This window comes from Cibotium barometz, chromosome 10 (assembly GCF_041138505.1).
Source record: "Cibotium barometz isolate CiBa-2024 chromosome 10, ASM4113850v1, whole genome shotgun sequence".
NCBI classification, from domain to species: Eukaryota; Viridiplantae; Streptophyta; class Polypodiopsida; order Cyatheales; family Cibotiaceae; genus Cibotium; species Cibotium barometz.
Genome location: NC_141055.1, coordinates 19,048,435 through 19,067,961, shown reverse-complemented (window position 1 = coordinate 19,067,961; position 19,527 = coordinate 19,048,435). Strand labels below are relative to the sequence as shown.

General features: G+C 38.2%; 1 protein-coding gene across 1 annotated transcript in view; it reads right to left on the bottom strand.

The window, feature by feature from the left end:
• The window catches only part of LOC147634628 (protein SUPPRESSOR OF QUENCHING 1, chloroplastic-like), a 52,024-nt gene extending 50,426 nt beyond the window's left edge, over positions 1-1,598 (bottom strand). Inside the window, exon 1 of the mRNA XM_086803764.1 lies at positions 1,057-1,598. Within this exon, the coding sequence (XP_086659890.1) occupies positions 1,057-1,468 (412 nt within the window). The 5' untranslated portion in view covers positions 1,469-1,598. The remainder of the gene's footprint in view (positions 1-1,056) is intronic.
• Between the last annotated feature and the right edge of the window lie 17,929 nt (positions 1,599-19,527).

Below are 19,527 nucleotides of genomic sequence, written 5' to 3'. Positions count from 1 at the left end.
CGCTTACAAACATACGCACGTGTGGCTTTAGTATGAAACAACCGTAACAAGTGTGGAATGGCAGAACGGATTTTATTTTTATTTTTATTTTTTAAAAAGTTTGTTTCCGGTGCGGCTGTATGCTTACAAGTATATGCCCAAACGTGGAACGATCGTGACAAGTTGGATTTGAATTTTAATTTTAATTTTAATTTTAAATTTTGAATTTGAATTTCAAATTGGAGAGAAGTGAGTGGAAGACAAAAACTAAGATCCCCTTATTAATGCTAGGTAGGTGACATAAGTATGCGGACATAGTTGTTACAGGAATGTGTTAACCAATATGTTGTGTTAACCAATATGTGGTTAACAGCTTATCATTTTTTTGTAGCTGTATATAGTTGACTATACTAGGTTTGTATGATAGGTTGTACAAATTGTCCGTTTCCCCCCCGGGCGCAAGAATTGTTATCTTCACAATCATTAGAATCTTCGTTGGGCATTACAGCCAGATTACACTAGTCTCAATGAGTGGGTGTGAATCAAACTCAAATTACCACAAGAAAAAATCGTTTTTATACTACGTTAGGGAGAAAGTGAAGATTAGTCTTAGTGACGCTATCATGCAATTTGTCAATATAAGTAAGGACTGGAAATTTCATGATAATATGTTACCATATAACACACTAATTTGCCTTCGCACCTTGTCAAGCGTACACACTAGCTTTCTCTCTCTTTCTTGTAGAAGAATGCATTAGAGCTGAATAGATGGAGACACTCCTTACGTATTTATCCCCTAGCTCTTCCATTCATCTCGCATAGTGACATGTCAAAAGCTTTAAATTTACTGAATGAGGAACATGATTAATCCATCCAATTATCTCACATTCGTGGCATCTAGGGCTTTGAATTTGCTAAATGTGGGGTGTTCATTCTCATCCAACTTTAAATCTTCTAATGTTGATCCTTAGGGTTCTCAAGAAACCTAATAGGGTGAATATATTTGCATACCCCAAGAGTTGAAAACTCTTATGGAACCCAATATTTCTGATTAAAATAAGATAGGTTTGTATGTACCAGTTCCCATGAAGGGGAAGAAATCTGCTTCGGAAACCTGCACTCCCATCTCTGCAAAGAGGTCCACTCCCGCCAAGCGCGACCTCTCCTCACTGTTGCACAGCACACCGTCCATATCGAAAAGCACAGCAGAGACTCGATCAGAGGTCACCTTCTTCTCGCCAGAGATGCTCACGCTAGCGGAAGAAGAAGAGGAGGCGCAGGTCATCAGCCTTGAGGGCAATGTGCATTGCGAGAGCGAGAACGAGGATGATGATGATGATGAAGGAGGAGGAGGAGACAGTGCTGGCAATGGTGGATTCTGCGGAAGGGGAGTGAATCGTGCAGAGAAGGGCTTGCAGCTTCGGTGGAGAGGTACAACAAGAGCATATGAACGAGAGAGACGAGGAGAAAAGACGGGGAAAGAAGCCATCAAAGCAAGCTTGGAAAGTGGAAAGAGAGAGGATCTTCTCAAGCTCTGGCTATGACCAGAGCTTGAAGGACTCCTACCTTGAAAGCTCAACACATCCAATATATGGCCTCAATGTAATTCCATATATGGCATTTTCCTAAAATTATTCAAAGTATAAACTAAGCCTTCTATATGGAGCATCTTAAGGTCACAAGAATCCTCATCATTATATTAATTCAAGACAAGGCTATGAGAATAATCAAACTAATGACTTAACAATCACATTATATTATTTGCAACCATAACTTTCATCCATATTTGGGCTACGCCTCATCTCTCTCTCTACGTGCGTTCGCTCTGGCTCATTCGACGTTCGCTATCTTCGTCAATGTTTGATGTTCGTGCTCTCCGTCAACATTCGCTCCCTCCGTCAAGGTTCACTCTCTCGTGAACGTTGATTTTTTTCCCCTCCCTCTATCTCTCTCTCTCGTTTGCTCAGTGTTCTCTCTCTCTCTCTCTCTCTCTCTCTCTCTCTCTCTCTCTCTCTCTCTCTCTCTCTCTCTCTCTCGACTTCTGCCTAGCTGAAAAAGGCGATGCAAGCTCTTTTTAAACTTGTCATAGAAGATTTAAGAGTGGGAAGCATTCAGAAGAAAAAAAAATAAATAATAATAACAATGGGACTCAACCTTTGGAGCCATTTAATTAAGCTAAGGTTTGTATGTGTATAGTCCTTAACTAATTACTTAATGTGAAACAAAATTTGGCACCCATATTATAAGAACCCAAAAAAAAAAACTCGAGTACTTTTTAGAGCTTACAAAGACTTTGAAGCTAAAGATTGTGTAGGCAAATATTAAGAAAAAAAGTCAATGATTGAAGCAATTAATGGCATTCAAGATCACACATATGCAATTATGGAGGATGAAAAATATCCATGATAGGTGTGTAGGAGTAGCGTGCAAGTAGAGAGGTAAGATGGAAGCTCAAGCCATGACAATGGTGCAAAGGGGGTTTGGGGGGGAGAGAGAGAGAGAGAGAGAGAGACGGAGCCGCTTAACGTTGACTTTATTGATCTAGAGAAAGAGAGAGAGAGAGAGAGAGAGAGAGAGCATAATGGAGAGAGATTGCATAAACAATGATGAATGAATTATGATAATACTTCCACCATGGGTCCACCCATGTACATTTCTTTTTATAGGCGCATCAAGCCTCATCTTTTGACATAGACCTTTATAAGGGCTGTTCACACCAATAAACACACTACTAGACTTTGAAATACACAACAAACCTCCCTTCGGAGTGATGGAGGTAATGTTTGGATAGCCTTAAATAGTCCTTGTACTCCAACACTAGCAAAACATAAGACATGGTCCCCCTTACAAACTTAGAGGCTAGTAAGCATGGCTCAAAGGCCCGTGAGCATTGCTCAAAAGGCTTAGAGGCTCAATAAGGATGGTCTTTGTGAAAGACTCAGAGGTCGGGTCCTACCTCGGGAGACAAAGATAGCCTCCATCAGCATACCAAAGCAAACCCCCTCCCCTCGGCTCTAAGTAGGATAAGAGGGAACGATGGAGCATTACAAAAAGAAACCCAAATATTCAGATTTTAGAGGACATAAAGAACCCATGACTAATAACATAATAGGAATTAGAACTTTTGGAAGTTTAGAAAAACTCCCCACACTAGTGCAATGTCGATGAAGATCTTCTTTTGATGTCGTTGCCAAGTGATAGACACTTGGGCTATCTTTTTAGGCAAGGCAGAGAACCTGTGTATGCACAAATCAGGAGCAGCAGGGAAAAACCTAATTTTTTGTCAATGTAGAAGCTCCGATTTGATTCTGGAGGCATAATGTTGAAAAAACCCCAAATCCTTGCAGGCACTAAATCTGCAATGTTGATGAATTTATCCATATTAGAGAAAAGCTCCAAATTTCTCAAGTTGCATAATGCTAATTTCTCATTTAATCTGTGAAATCCTCAAATGTGTTGAGGGTTGTAAAACCTTGTTTATATTAACCAATAGACTTGCAGATGGTGGGAATCATGGGCTGCATGCTAGCCCCTTGAAGGAGACTCTACTACACGGCTTCTATGATGTGTGTTTTGCTTCTACAGGCTATTAGATCGATGTTGATTTGGGATTGTTGTTGACCTCCTATGCTTGCGTTTAGGACTGAGAACTCCCTTCTAGCCAGTGGTATTAACCTTGCTTACAAGAGAAAGATGAAATGGTGGCAGCTCAGTTCAAAAAAAATAGCAAGGCTGAATGGAAGAAAACATAAGTTTGATGGTAGGGTAGCAAAGAAAACATAGAGACCCTAAAGACCCAAAAACCTTAAAAATACAGATGTGGTTGAGCCTAGCTCTGATACCATATTGGTATTAATGATCTGATATATGTAACTATGGAGGATGAAAGATATCCATGATAGGTGTGTGGGGGTAGAGTGCAAGTAGAGAAGAGCACAATGGAGAGAGATTACACAACACAATGATAAATGAATTTTAATAATGCTTCCACCATGTACATTGCTTTTATAGCCATCAAGCCTCATCTTTTGACCTAAACCTTAATAAGGGCTATGTTCACACCAATGGATGCACTATTAGACTCCAAAATACCCAACAACAATTTCTCAAATTTCAAGACAAGAAAGAGCTACAAATCATGATGATTGAAGTAGTTGAAAGTTTGAAAGTAGTTGAAAGTTTGAAAGAGCTACAAATCATGATGATTGAAGTAGTTGAAAGTTTGAAACAAAATACTATTGGCTATTTGAAAATTACAAAGCTCATGCAGCCAATTGATTCAACTTCTGAATTAAATTTTAATCCTCATTGGGGGCTTTTGATTAAGCTACATATTGCACCTGAATTGAGACTTCAATAAAACACACTTATCTATACCTGAATTGAGACTTCAATAAAACACACTTATCTATACCTGATCCTACTCCTAATATTACCTTAATCAAATAAAATTTATGCTAAACCTACTCTAATCAATTCAACAAAATTAACACTAAAGATTCGAGCAAAATAGAAATAAGTGTAATTCTAATATCCATCTCCATGCATTAAATCCACTAATTTCTTACATCTTCCTAACCCAAAAACTCAAAAGCAGTTGGATATAGTTCATGGATTGAGCATGGATATAGTTCGTGATTGAGCAGTTGGATATAGTTTGTGATTGAGTAGGAATATGGTCATGATTGAGCATGGAGCTTTTTTTGTTTGATGTGGTCATATTATGGTTCTTGGTTAAAATGTTGTTTTATTTTGTCAAATGTAAAAGGGAAAATGATAGAATAATGGTAGAGATTGCATTTATGAGAGATAAGGAGATATAGTTCGTCATTGAGCATGGAGCTTTGTTTGCTTGATGTGGTCATATTATTTTATGCCCACTATAGTTCTTGGTGAAAAAGCAATTTTGTTTTGTCAAATGTAAAAGTGAAAGTGATCGAAGAATGGTAGAGATTGAATTTATGAAAGACAAGGAGATGGATAAGATCTAGATAAATTTGGTTACACCTTGGCTCTTAAATCATTGAGAAGCATCATAAGTATTTGCCTTGATTAGTGTCCATTGCTTAAGCTTATCTTATTTGCCTTGATTAGTGTCCATTGCTTAAGCTTATCTTATTCATGTTTTAATTAACATAATTATCAAATCATAAAGTTTATCACTTGCCTTGATCCTTCCTTGAGAAGCATCATAAGTGTTTGCATTGATTAGTGTCCATTGCTTAATCTTATCTTAATCATGTTTTAATTAACATAATCATCAAATCATGAAGTTTATCATTACTTTGATCCTTCGTTGCCCATAGGTTTTTTAACATGGTATTAAATCCACCTTGAAGAAATTGTGGTTCTTGCATATGATCAACGTTTCGAGTCTTGAGTATTAAAACAAGTTCTTTGCTTATTTTGTATGAGATTATTCAGAGAGATTAGCGAACTGTAATTGTGAAACAATTTTGCATCTCATCCTTCTTGTTACAATTGAAAGAGACTAAGAGAAAGAGAAAGACAATTTCAAACTATAGCTGTAAGCTTAAATTAGATACCAATTTAGCCTAAAAGATGAGATCTTCAACTAGAGCACACGGTTCTCTAATAGCTTGGTGATCTCCATCCGCAAATGGAATTAACATTGTTTCTTGATTCTGGGGTTTTTAGTTGCATAGTGAAACAACAAGCAACAAGCCACCTCTAAGCAAGCTAAGATGCCCATTATAGAGCCAACGTCCACACAATAAATATCTCTTCCATGTGGTCCCACATTATCAATAAGCTACATTATCAATAAGCTACATTTAGTTGTGTGAGAGCAATCTTAGTTACTAGAGAGGCCTATCTACATAAATATCAGTCATGGTAGCAACTTTAGCTAGTTCTTCAAAGTTGAGTGTCAACACTACCAAGAAGGGGTGCTACAAAGCATAATCTATGTGAAAAGCCGTCATCGAGTAACATCAACATAGCCATGTGTGGGGTGGCCTATATAGTATTCCCCTTACAAGAAGCACCATAATGCCCAATAGGGGATAACCTCTAGCTAAGTGCCTATCTACAATCCTTACAACTTATGCTTGAGTTCTACACACTTATTGTGCTTGTAGTGCTCCATAGGAGGCTCAAACTTAGCATTTTCCCATGATTTTTCACATATCTTGCCTTAAGCATCCTAAATCCTTGGAAAATAGGGTACCTACTTGTTCCACTTAGAAATGTTCATTGTTTAAAACTGGTCACAGATGATGCTTAATCCATTACAAAAGCATGACAACCTCCTTAAGGGCACTTTTTGCAATAATAGAGGTGTGTTCGTTTTGTATTCCGTTTCTTGATTATTATTTTTTCTTCTTGGGTTTTTTTTTAAAACAAGGCTAGTGGGTTGTTAAATCCTTACGGAATTGTGATATCAAGGGAGGGTATGGGTTTTTCCTCCTTTTCTATATCGAACCTGTAATGGCTTATTTTCTTTTTGTAGTAGCCAAGATATACAAGCCCCCATCTCTCTATGTTGTGCATTTACCCCTCTCTCAATGTCTATAGCTAAGTATTCCTCGTTTGATCTTTTTTCTACTCCACATATGTGCCACAACCAAATTAATGTGCTTCTTTAGCACATGCCATCACAACTCCTTTGTGTTCATGTTTGAATATCACGTTCTATTTGGTAACAACAATGAATTTTCAAGATTTTGCATCACCACTAGCTTGAGCAAAAGCTTAGGTTATGGGATAGTCAAAAATGCAAGTTTATGACCGAAATGATGTTTAGGAATTCCTTTTCATTGTTTGTTTTTCTAAATTGAATTCACATGCAACAACTACTTCATAAATTCATTTGAGCCTGATTGAAATTTTTCGTTTTCTCTTACACGTTGTACCTCCATTTTGAAGTTTTGTGTCATTCCCATTTTCCTTTAGGTTTACCAACTTGTATGGTTCTTAACAAACCAAGAGCTTAAAATAATATTTGTGAAGCCACACTGAATCATGTTGCTCCCTTCCTATGACAATGCCCAACATGGACCCTCAAAGTTAAAAGTCTAGCATTCCAAAGCTTTAGCATTGATTCACAAAAACACATACATAAAAGAAGGAAAAAATATCACATGCTATGGAATATTATAGTCCTTTGGGTACTTGCATTGGGATATGCAAGAAACCTTCATTCTTATCAAGTGTAAGTAGCATAGTGGGATACAAAACGCCTTAGTTTTGACCTCTATAAGAGAACCCAAACTAAAGATAAGAAATGGGAAGTAATTGATTTATGCAACAAACATTTGCTACACAATGATGGGAAGCAAGCTCAAATCAATTAGCAAACAAGCATGGCAAGAATTCGCCTAGATAATAGACTTTAAGTGGAACAAGCCATCTGGCAAGGGGAGTTTGGAAAATCAACGAGCGCTTCAAGCTTCAAAATTTTAGTGCTTACATTTGAGGGGGATGGTCACCGACGGAAGTCGGTGGAGGGAGCTTTTCTCGGCTACCCTCTCTCTCTACTTGAACAATCTCTCTCTAACTATTCCCACCACCATCTCTGCCTACCACTTCCCAGCCTAGCCCATGCCCCTCCACCACCAACCTTGCTCCTCCCTTTCACCATCTTCCCTTCCCCTCCTCTCTCCAACTATATGTCTCTTTGCTCACTCTCTCTATCTACCATCTCTCTCTCTCTCTGTATTCTTCTCTTTCCTCTTATTCTCCTTCTCTCTATCTATATATCCTCGTCTCTCTCTGTCTTTCTTTCTATCCATCTCTTTGCTCACTCTCTATTTCCTCCTCTCTCTTTCCCTCTACCCTTCTCTTTGCTCACCTTCTCCATCCTCTCTCTCTCTCTCTCTCTCTCTCTCTCTCTCTCTCTCTCTCTATTTATCTTTTCGCTCACTCTCTATAATCTCCTCTCTCTCATTTTGTCCTTCTCTTTGATCACTCTATCTTTCTCTTTACTCACTCTCTCTGTCCTCCCTATCTCACTCTCTCTATAGCCTCCTCTCTCTCTCTCTCTCTTTTTGTCCTTCTCTTTGATCACTCTATCCTTCTATGTATCACTCTCTCTGTCCTCCCTATCTCACTCTCTCTATCCTCTCGATCTCACTCTCTCTATCCTCCCTCCCCCCCCCCCCTCTCTCTCTCTCTCTCTCTCTCTCCCTCCCTCCCTCCCTCCTCTTTGCTCACTCTATCATTCTCTTTGCTAACTCTCTTTGTCCTCCCTATATCACTCACTCTATCTTCCCTATCTCACTCTCTCTATCCTTCTCTCCCTTTTCTAACTCTCTTTGTCCTCCCTATCTCACTCTCTTTATCCTTCTCTTAACTCACTCTCTCTATCATCCCTCTCTCTCTCTCTCTATCTCTCTCTCTATCCCTTTCTCTATCTCTTTATCCTTCCCTTTGCTCTCGCTTCCTCTCTCTCCCTCTCTCCTCTCTCTATCTCTCTCTCCTTCTTTTTGCTCGCTCTATCCTTCTCTTTGCTAATTCTCTCTGTCCTCCCTATCTCACTCTCTCTATCCTTCTCTTTCCTCACTCTCTCTATCCTCCCTATCTCACTCTCTTTATCCTTCTCTCTCTTTGCTAACTCTCTCTATCCTTCTCCCTCTTTGCTAACTCTCTTTGTCCTCCCTATCTCACTCTCTCTATCCTTCTCTTTACTCTCTCTCTCTCTCTCTCTCTCTCTTTGTTCACTTTATCCTTCTATTTGCTAACTCTCTTTGTCCTCCCTACCTCACTCTCTCTGTCCTTCTCTTTACTCACTCTCTCTATCCTTCTCTCTCTTTGCTAACTCTCTTTGTCCTCCCTACCTCACTCTCTCTGTCCTTCTCTTTACTCACTCTCTCTATCCTTCTCTCTCTTTGCTAACTCTCTTTGTCCACCCCACCTCACTCTCTCTATCCTCCCTCCCTCCCTCTATCTCTCTCTATATATATATCCTTCTCTTTGCTCTCTCTCTCTCTCTCTCTCTCTCTCTCTCTCTCTCTCTCTCTCTCTCTCTCTCTCTCTCTATGCTCACTCCAACTATGCTCGTGAAGGTAGCAGCAACAAGGGTATGTGTGCACAAGAATATAAGATGATTTATTGTAACAAAAAGTGATGTTCAATGGCAACCTCTATGGTTACTGTTGCTTACCTCTTGTCCAAACGACTTTCCAATCTGCGTTGTACACCGCACATTCACCAGGGTGTCTAAGGAGAAGCCAGATTACTCGACCTATGCTATAATGGTTGCCAGATGATATATAGTACCGATGACAATAATAGAGCCATTATCGTCTAAGATACTCTCACAAATCTAAAGCATTAAAGGCTCCTCTCCATCTATGTGGCATAGACATAAAACGTAAGAATGACATACATGCAACATATATATAACAACACTTAAGGTCTTAATAATGAAGGAAAAATCATCTCATCACTCACATGTACAAAGATTCCATGGTGGGCCAATGTCATCGGGGTAGCAATAAACGGAACTTTGTGTGGGCAACCTCACTATAATACAATCACACAATGTGCTCGTATTGACACCTTTAACATTAAAGGTCCGGTCTCCCTCTTTCACCATGTGCAACACATCATAAAAACATACTAGCTTCTATGGACACTCTTGGTTCTGAATTGCATTGCCTATCCTCAAAGGATCCCCAACAAATGCCTTCATCTTTGTAGAATCATGTCCTACTACACCATGTTGAGAAGAGTTACACATTAATTGTCATTACAGGATATAAAAGACATACTTTCACAATCCTTTCACATGTGTTCATAATTGATTATTACACCTGTCAGCGCTGCGGCTTCTATAATAGTAGAGGAACTAGCACTCTGACGTTCGCTCGGAACATCAAGGACTACTGTCGAGGATGTATGACGAGACACTCCTATAAAGAGTACATTTTATAAGTGCATGCACCACAGATATACATTACATTATTATTACTAATGAGCAAAATCATACCTAGCAAATTCATTTGGATTGGGGTCAGAACACCTAGGCTAGGTGGATTATTATGTCACAATGGTGCATTTGGCACTTCAACTCTTTCAAAGCTTATCATTATCTTCGTTAGCACTAGTTTAATCAGACATAAATGTGTTCATAGACAGATTTATGTCCTCATTACTAACCAACTTTATGGAATTATTTAGAACACATGTATAATGAAAATCATAAATATGTGTCACATGGTCCATAGCTGTAAAAGGTGGAAGCATGAGGAGGAAAATTCCATCACTTCTGATAAGGAGGAAGGAGAAATACTAGATGCATCATATGTTGGGGCTACAATGGACAAGAACCGAGTTTTGTGAGATGAAGATGAAAATGGCATTCTTCCTATTGTAGAAGCATGTCTTCTGTAGTCTCAGAACCTAAAGGGATTACATATCCAAAAAACCAAGGATAAATTATGGATCCAAAGTTTGAAGAAATGTCTTCCAATGAGGACACATTCCTACCACTCAGAGGCTTTAGTGTAGGCTTCAATCCCAGCTACACATCGAGACCGATAGTAGATAATGATGATGAAGATGAGAAAGTGTTAATAGGACACTAGGCACTCCTCAAAGAATTCCTTGAAAGAAAAGACTCCTCGAGGAACAACAAAAAAATAGTAGAAGCTTCTGAGACTATTGGGAACAAAAACTTGCATCAACATTATGGGCATAATGAAGTACCTTCAAAACTTCAATTGGGATGACACCTTACAATTTGGTCTTTGGACTTGATGCAATTCTCCTTGTAGAAGAGACTCCTTAGAGAACAACTCAAAAATAGTATAAGCTTCCAAGATTGACTATGAACAGAAACTTACATAAACATTATAGGTATAATAAATTGCCTATAAGACCTTAACAAAGACGACACCTTACAACTAGGCCTTTGGACTTGATGCAATTCTCCTTGTAGAATCCACGATCCCAAGTTTGAGAGTAGCCAAGCAAATGAAATAGACAAGCCATGAGTTATCTCAATAACTCATTGAGCTTGAGAAATTAGAAGAGGCTAGGTTACACTCTCTAGTGGATATGTATGCCGAAAAGAGGAGGAGGAAAGGTGGCTCGACATGAATATCAAAACTAAGAGGTTTAAGAAAGGGACATGGTCTTACTCTACAACCTCGAGAAAAACAACAGAAAACTCAAGCTAAGAGGAGAGGAATGGGTTTAGGATCTATGAAATGACCATGAGAGGAGATGTCCACCTACAAACACTAGATGGAGTCCAAATGGAAGGATTCCTTAATGGAAGCAAACTTAGGAAGTTCTATAAACCTCTTTCCTACAAGTAACTAGAAGACATCCACTTAGATAAGGAAACAAGAAAAAGAGAGATTGAAAAGCAGATACATGCTCAATGAGAAGAAAAATAAAAACCGAGGAGAGGCATACGTTGTTCGTCAGTAAGAGAAGGGGGACCCTTTGGAATTCTAGCAACCATCTAAGCAATTGTTTAGGCCCCACCTACTAAGGATATTTGCTTACTGGGGGAGGACATGGGTCATCCCTATTTGCTTACTGAGGGAGGACATGGGTCATCCCTATTGGCTATATCTTATAGTCCCCTAGCCATTAATAGGCTTTTAATCTAATGAGAGGGATATGTTATTCTTCAGTAGGAGAAGGAGGACCCTTTGAATTCTAGAAACCATATGAGCAACTATTCGGGCCCCACCTATTATGGGGGAGGACATGGTTCATCCCTATTGAAAATATCTTAAAATCCCCTAGCTATTAACAGTGAATAATTAGAGCTATCAAGTCTATCCTCAATGTCCATACACCCAAAATGTGTGCCATCTCTCCTCATAATGTTGGATTTCTCAAAGAAAACTATGTGCACTCAAAACAAGAGAGACCCCCCATAAGAGAACCCTTGAAGCACCCTATATGCTTATAAGAAAATATTTAATGATGAATAGAATGTGTACACAAGACACCATAATTTGTCAAAAATTAGGATGTGATTGCAAAGTATACCAGGAACAAAATGTATCCTTGACTAAGCAAAACTAGGCTCCTAAAAACATGCACAAGAAGGGAGTTCCTAGAGTGTACTTGAGTGCCAATGGATGCTTCCATTTCACAGGCTTTCCCCTTGGAACAAGAATCCCTAAAAATGTACTAGAGAAGCTTTGAATATCATAAAAATGATGTATGCAAAAGAAAGCACCAAAATTTATGTACCTCTCGATGTAAGAAGCTCTGCTGGTTGAAAATTCCTCTAATCCCCCACTTGACAAATGTCACAAAGACCCCCAAGAATCTCTTCTCAATGTGCAAGAACACATGCACCAGTATGATGGTCGCTAGGCAACAACAGTGGTGGTGGTCTCAGAACTAATGGGATGAGTAGAGCGGCGATGCGATGGAGCTTGCTATATTAGTGCCACCCACAATGGGAGCTAAGACACCTAACAAGCTGGTGAAAAGTAATGATGCCGCTTGGATGGGTGGACCCTCTGCACTTGTGTCGCCTAGACTAGGAACTAGAGGGTGGCGAATCAATAGGGTGAGGAGCTCTAAAGCGATCATCTATGGGGTGACAATTAGCTCTATGGGTGGTGGGTTGGCCCTTCATGCATGGCATCGATAGGATTGGGATTAGCCACACTTGGGCAGATGATAGCTTTGATACCATTATTGGTCCCTTGTTGATGGTCAAGAGCTAGTCCCAATCGAGAGTGAGCAAAGAGCACGACTGAGTGCAAAGAGAGACTAATGTTGACCAACAAGGTAATCATCACATTAATAGAGTATTCAATAGAGGATTAAGAAGATTACACAAGTGAGTCATGGAAAGTATATTTGTATTATGAAATTTGATCCTTTTTATAAGAGAGACCTTCCTCTACAAGGTGTTTGCATATGCTGCCACCACACATGCCGCATGTTAAGGCATACCAAGTGTCCCTAAGAGGTGTCACCTTTACACATCATTGCTTACACAAGGTCCTTCTAAGAGGTTGTTCCTACACATAAAGGAATCCACACGCTGGTGGATGTTCACACACACTAGAACCACTTTATTTAGACCTCAGCACTACCTTATTTAAACCAAAGCTTACACATAGTAGAGTGCTAATTTTTACACAACCATCTAGCATTAGTTTATTCCCACATTAATCACTATTAATACTAAGCAAATCTCCACAAACTAGCAAATGTTCAATGACACTAAAACTGCTTTATTTAAACCTAATCTTACACACACTAGAGTGCTAGTGTGTACTAGTTTTTACAGAACCACCTAACCCTAGTTTATTCCCACACTATTAATACTTAAAAAATTTCCCACCTAGCACTATTTTATTCCCACATTATTAATATTTAACAAATTCCCACAAAAGAATCCACACACTAGAGGATGTTCATACACACAAGCATTGCTTATTTAAACCTAAGATTACACACACTAGAGTGCTAGAGTGTGCTAGTTTTTACACAACCATCTAACACTAGTTTATTCTAACATTAATCACTATTAATACTTAACAAATTTTCACATCAACTCTTATCGCATGGAAGATAGTTTCTTTGTCATGATTGCAAGACCAATGCCTCAAGAAATCATCCTCTTCGAAGTGGATGGATTGCTAAACATGATTGTACCATTGATTGGATGGCAAGGATTGTGACCATGAAACTTGAGCAAAGGACAACAAATGTTCTTCTAATGGAAGGGAAACTAGGATAAATCTCCACTGAGATCTAGAAATTTCTCACTCTATTACAAACAGGTCCTATCAAGTTAATAAGGATGATCATCCAAGCATCATCAAAACAATCTTATCAGAAGCCAAGGCCAACAAGCCAAAAGCTAAACCTAAGATGTGAAACCCAATCTAGAACCAAGGAGGAACCGTAAAAGAATCCAAAGAACTGCCAATAATTACCCCAATTTTAGTTGCTACCTCCACTTCCTAGAGAATGCATAATGTCAAAAACAATAAGTGTGGGTACTAAAAACCCCAATGACTCCAACAAACAATACTCTTCCCTTCTTCAAAAGGCCAAAGTAGTTGTGGAGCCCAAAAGCTGATATTTTGAGCCTAGAGTGAGCAATAAAAGATAAGCTGACATGGATCCCAGAGAAAGGGAGGAGCCGCAAACCTAACAGTGATCTAGCCACACAAGGATGGGTGACCATAAAAAGCTCTTTAAAAGCCCAAGGATACTACCAAGGATAGAGACAAATGGGAGAAGTCAAAAATCTAAGGGTGATCCGACCACACAAGGATGGGTAACCATGGAGAGCTCTTTAAAGGCCTAAGGATTCTACCAGGGTACCGAAATTGATGCTAGCTCAAGGGTGTGACAATTGAGGATGAGAATAGAAAGGTATCAAAAGTCATCATTGTGCTCAAAGAAGATACAACAATAAGATGCACCAGAGCAGGTATGAGTACTTAAAAATATTGACAAAGACAAGGCCAAGGTAGAAGATCCATGGACCAAGGAAGAAAGGAGAAAGCTTAGAAGCAATTCCCATCTATCTCTAATTGAAAGGAGATCTCTTTGGAGCATATTCTAAATCAATACTTGGGTGTGTATTCTTTGTTTTGTCTCTACCTTATAAGATTGTGTCTTTTTGGACCTTATTACTGTTCACTCACTTGAGTTGGGTGGCCAGATAAAGCCCCATGTATATATATAACTTTTAATAATGTGAATGGGACAACTAGTATCACTTGTGTAAAGCTTTCTTCTTCTTCTCTTTTGATCTTATCCTCTTGCTACTACTAGAGATAGGCTATGGGCACCTACTTGAGTTGGCTATAGACAAAGCCCCATATATACAATTACTTTTGATAGTGTGAATGGGACAACTATTCTCACTTGTGTGAATGGGCACCCACTTGAATTGGCTATAGACAAAGCCCCATATTTACAATTGCTTTTCATAGTGTGAATGGGGTAACTATTCTCACTTGTGCAAAGGCTTGTATATACTAGTAGAGATAGACTATGGGCACCCACTTGAGTTGGACAACTAGGCAAAGCCCAATGTATAAATACGAGTAGAGATAGGCTATGGGCCTGACGTATATATACAACTTTTGATAATGTTAATGGGACAAATATTATCACTTGTGTAAAAGCTTTTTTCTTCTTCTCTTGTGATCCTACCCTTTTTCTGATAGGTTAGGCTATAGGCACTGACTTGAGTTGACTATGAGCAAAGGCCCATGTATATATCTAACTTTTGATAATGTGAATGTGACAACTATTCCCACTTGTGCAAAGCTTTATTCTTCTTGTTCTCTTATGATCTTACCCTCTTGCTTTCTTGAGACAAAGACCCAAGAACATTAAGTTGCACAATACCAATAAAATCAAATTACATAAAGCATAGATAATACTCAAAATTGGGTTCAATTTACCCCCACACATGAGTGAGACCATGCTTCCTCATCATGTTTTTCAATCGATTATTCTTAAAAATAGGCTTTGGAGCTCAAAAATACCTCTCATTAAAAAAATAGTTTGCTTTTCTTTACATGCAAGTCTTTTTCCCAAAATTGAGCGACAACCTTTGACCCAATAATATCTACAATAATTTTTAAATTATTTTTGAAGTTTTTAGCACATGAAAGCTCTCTTATAGACATTTAAATTAAAGGTTGTAAATAATTATTGGGTCAAAGGTTATCATCTAATTTTAAGATTAAGACTTGCACGTAAAGAAAAGTAAGCTATTTTTGTATTGAGAGTTATTTTGAGACCAAAAGCTTCTTTTGAGAATAATCAGTTAAAATACACCAGGAGGAAGCACTCATGTGTGGGGGCAAATTGGACCCAATTTTGAGTATTGTCTACACTTTGTGCAATTTGATTTTACTGGTAATGTGCAATTTAATATACTTGAGTCTTTGTCTCCTAACAAATACTCAAGGCCTTGTCCAACCCACCACATTAGTGTAGCCGCTCATGTGGCTAGTGTTCAGAAACCTCAGGAAAGATATTTGTGCACTCATAAAATGACCAAGTTATCAAGCTTGGAGGTTTTCATTTTTGGCCTTTTTAAGTAGGACATTGGTAAGACATTAAGTGCATCATCTATTCAGAATTAATTTGGTTTCACATATTTTAGACATGGTTGATCTCATTAGAGCTTTCTATAAAACTTCATTTCTATAGAGGATTTAGAGGATAGTATTACATATCATGACATAAGGATTGCCACCACTGGTCAAATGAAAGTATCTTTCCATCAAACTTAAATTAAAGAAATGTGACTAGAGGTCCTTTTAAAGCAAGAGCAAGTCTGCACTATTAAAGAGATAGAGATAGAGGAGCATTATGAGGAGCATTATATGTTTATGTCAAATCGGTTATGAGATACAAAGAAGTTTAAATTTGGTTATTCTTCAACTGATGAACTACAAATGTTAAATATGTTAACGAAGGTACGCAATAGAGGTTGGTTCCTCTTCAAATAATGAACTACAAATGTCAAATTTATATGTTAAGGTAGATACTTGCTAACAGAGTTGTTTTTTCATATAAAGACTAACTCAAGGAGAAAAGATGAGTAGGATACTATTCAGACCTCCATTAAAGAATTTTTAAGCTCACATTAAAAGGTCATAATGAGCACCCAATTGTGGTAATGCTAAATAGAGCAAACAAATCAAGAGTGATACATTAGATCTTGGCATTAAATTGTGTTTTTGGATCAATAGTAGTTCCATCCAATGGCCCACCCCCAAAGATTTAGAACCTTTTCCCATCAACTCCAAATTAGGGATATATTCCTATAACATAAAGATTAACATAGAAATGCACTACTACACATGAATTGAGGCTATGTAATTTGCTTATGATGATGAAGATAACATATGGTTACCTCTTTTTACTAGAGACCTTATAATCATTTGTACTTTTTGGGACTATGTAATACACATACCTTTCTTTTTCTTTTGACGTTTAGTATCTTCACTTGTTCCATTTTTTTCCCTCAAAAACTCTTTTAGTCTTTTGTAAGCATTAATAAAATCTTTCTTAAATCTTTCTTTTCCACTTGGGTGGGCATAACCTTGATGGTGGACGTGGACAATCACATGGCATCCTTTGCAATGGACAATGGCAAAGATATATCCTTTGTAGGATCTCTTGCCACACTTTAAAAAAACATGATTGACCACTTATTAAAATGAGTGGATGGAGTAGTTATCGCAAAATATGATGAGAATACAATAATAAAGGACAACCTCCATAGGGTGGTCTAGGACTACCTTGTAGCATTAGAATTCGAACTAGGTTCAAAAAAGAAATATTAACTAGTTTGAATTCTAATGCTATAAGAGGTAATCCTAAACCACCTCCATGGGGTGGTTTAGGATTACATTGTAGCATTGGAATTCAAACTAGGTTCAGAAAAGAAATATTAACAAGTCAACGAAGGCCAAAAGAAAACTTATAAGAAACACCAAATAATCTGGAAGAGTTCTCTCCAAGGCTAAAGACTTATCTAAAACTTCCTTGTAAGAGACGTTTGAGAGGCTCAAGAAGAAGATCAAAACATAATATAATATTACTCAAGTGATAACAAGTAATTAAGGGATCCCTCTAGCTTTTTTACTAGGGGGCTCTTAAAAAAGGGTTGGTACAAAAAATGGTTGGAAGACATACAAAAACAAAAAGATATCAGTGGCTCAAAGAATGGAAACACACATGAGTATCTTGCTTTGACACTACTTGAAACTCCATAGAGTGGTCCATCTTCTTTTGTTTAGCATGTAGGTAGGATCCACTCTCAAGTACCTTGGCAACTGTATATAATGATTGAACTACAACTATAGATACTTGGTTCTCTAGTCTAATTTCTTGTTTGGTTGCACACCAAGAAAGTCTATGATGGAGATCACTTCATCATCTTGAGTGTACTGCTTTTTGATATCCAAATCTTGTCACTTTTGGGGGCTCTAGAAAAGTAGTGCAACAATGTGAATCTTGAGCACATCCCAAGTGTGTTGCATCATTTAGGTATGTATGCTCTTGAGTGATTCACTACTGCCATGGGCCAAAACAAGAAGAAAAGATAAAGGTGAGGTTGTAGGTGTGTTAATTATGGTTTGTGTAGTGTCTACAGGTGTAACAGTGCTAGATGGTAGGGGGCTTATGTTTTTTTAAGTGTATTGTTAGTGGGAAACTCCATATGAATGTTGATGTAGAGGTTCCTTTTGGTGGCCTTGCTTATTCTCTATCTGTCTCTTCATGCTCTTTAGGCTTTATGTTGTTGATAACTAAAGTGCATCAACGAATTTTGTAGCATCCTCTCCTTCCTTGTTGGGATATGAAACATGCATGTCCCCTAATGATTTGCCTAGATTTGGGTGTAGGTTCTCTTGAAAAGTAGCACAAGATCCCCCTCATATGGTAACTAGTGTTGTTGGCTACCTGTAGATGGACATAAGTTAATTGTCTTTCTTACTTCCAACCCTCATCTTTGAACCATGTCAGGGTCTCTTCAAGAATAGCTTATATGGCTACTTTTAGAGTTGATCTCTCTCTCTCTCTCTCTCTCTCTCTCTCTCTCTCTCTCTCTCTCTCTCTCCACACCAAATCCTAGACTAATCAACACCGTGATTGGAAGTTTATGATCAATGGATGTGATGAATACATCTTTAGGATTCTTAATTTTGATTGACCATGGGTTACATGTATAGGGTGTTGTAGTCTCTGACTCTTAGAAATGATATGTGGCTAGTGATTGGAAGTTTATGATCAATGGATGTGATGAATACATCTTTAGGATTCTTAATTTTGATTGACCATGGGTTACATGTATAGGGTGTTGTAGTCTCTGACTCTTAGAAATGATATGTGGCTAGTGGTTTCTAAAAGTTGATGTGGCGCTGAAGAAAGGAGAGGGTTAGTGTTGAAAATGAAAAAGTAAAGGATTGAAGGACAATCCTTGGAGCATTTAGATTCTTACCAATCTCCACCACATGGATGAGCATGAGCCTTTCCTTTCCTTGAGCTTGATGGCTATATCCTCATCCTTCTCTTTAAGAGTTTATTAAGTTTTCTTATCCCTTTGCAAGCACTTAAATATGGTTGCTTCTTGATCTTTTTGCTACTTTAGATCTCGATTCACCTTCACTAGCTATTTCTTGAGATCTTTGGTATCTTGCTACCTCTTGCTCTTTGATTCCTAGCTTCTAGAGAGCTTCCTCTCATAGATCTCTTTGGTTTCCTATTGATACCTTGCTACCTCTTGCTCTATGGAGATTCTTCTTATATCTTTCTCTTTAATTTCTAGCTTGCTCTTGTGAGAGAAAAGTTTGAAGTCTTCCACAAGGCTTTAGGCTTATTATTATTTGGGGATTGATCTACTATTCCCTATACACATTCATATCATTCACCTCCAAGGGTTTTGTTACATGTGTTGTGTATAATTTGTGGTCATTCTGGTATGATCAGACTCTTATACATGGGTACTTTTAACCTTCTTGTTGTTGGGAAGGGTTTTCCCCCCATGTGATTGCCCTCTTAGGCAGTCGTACTTTAGTACCCTAGAGCATTGTACTATCACTTCTCAAATTTTCT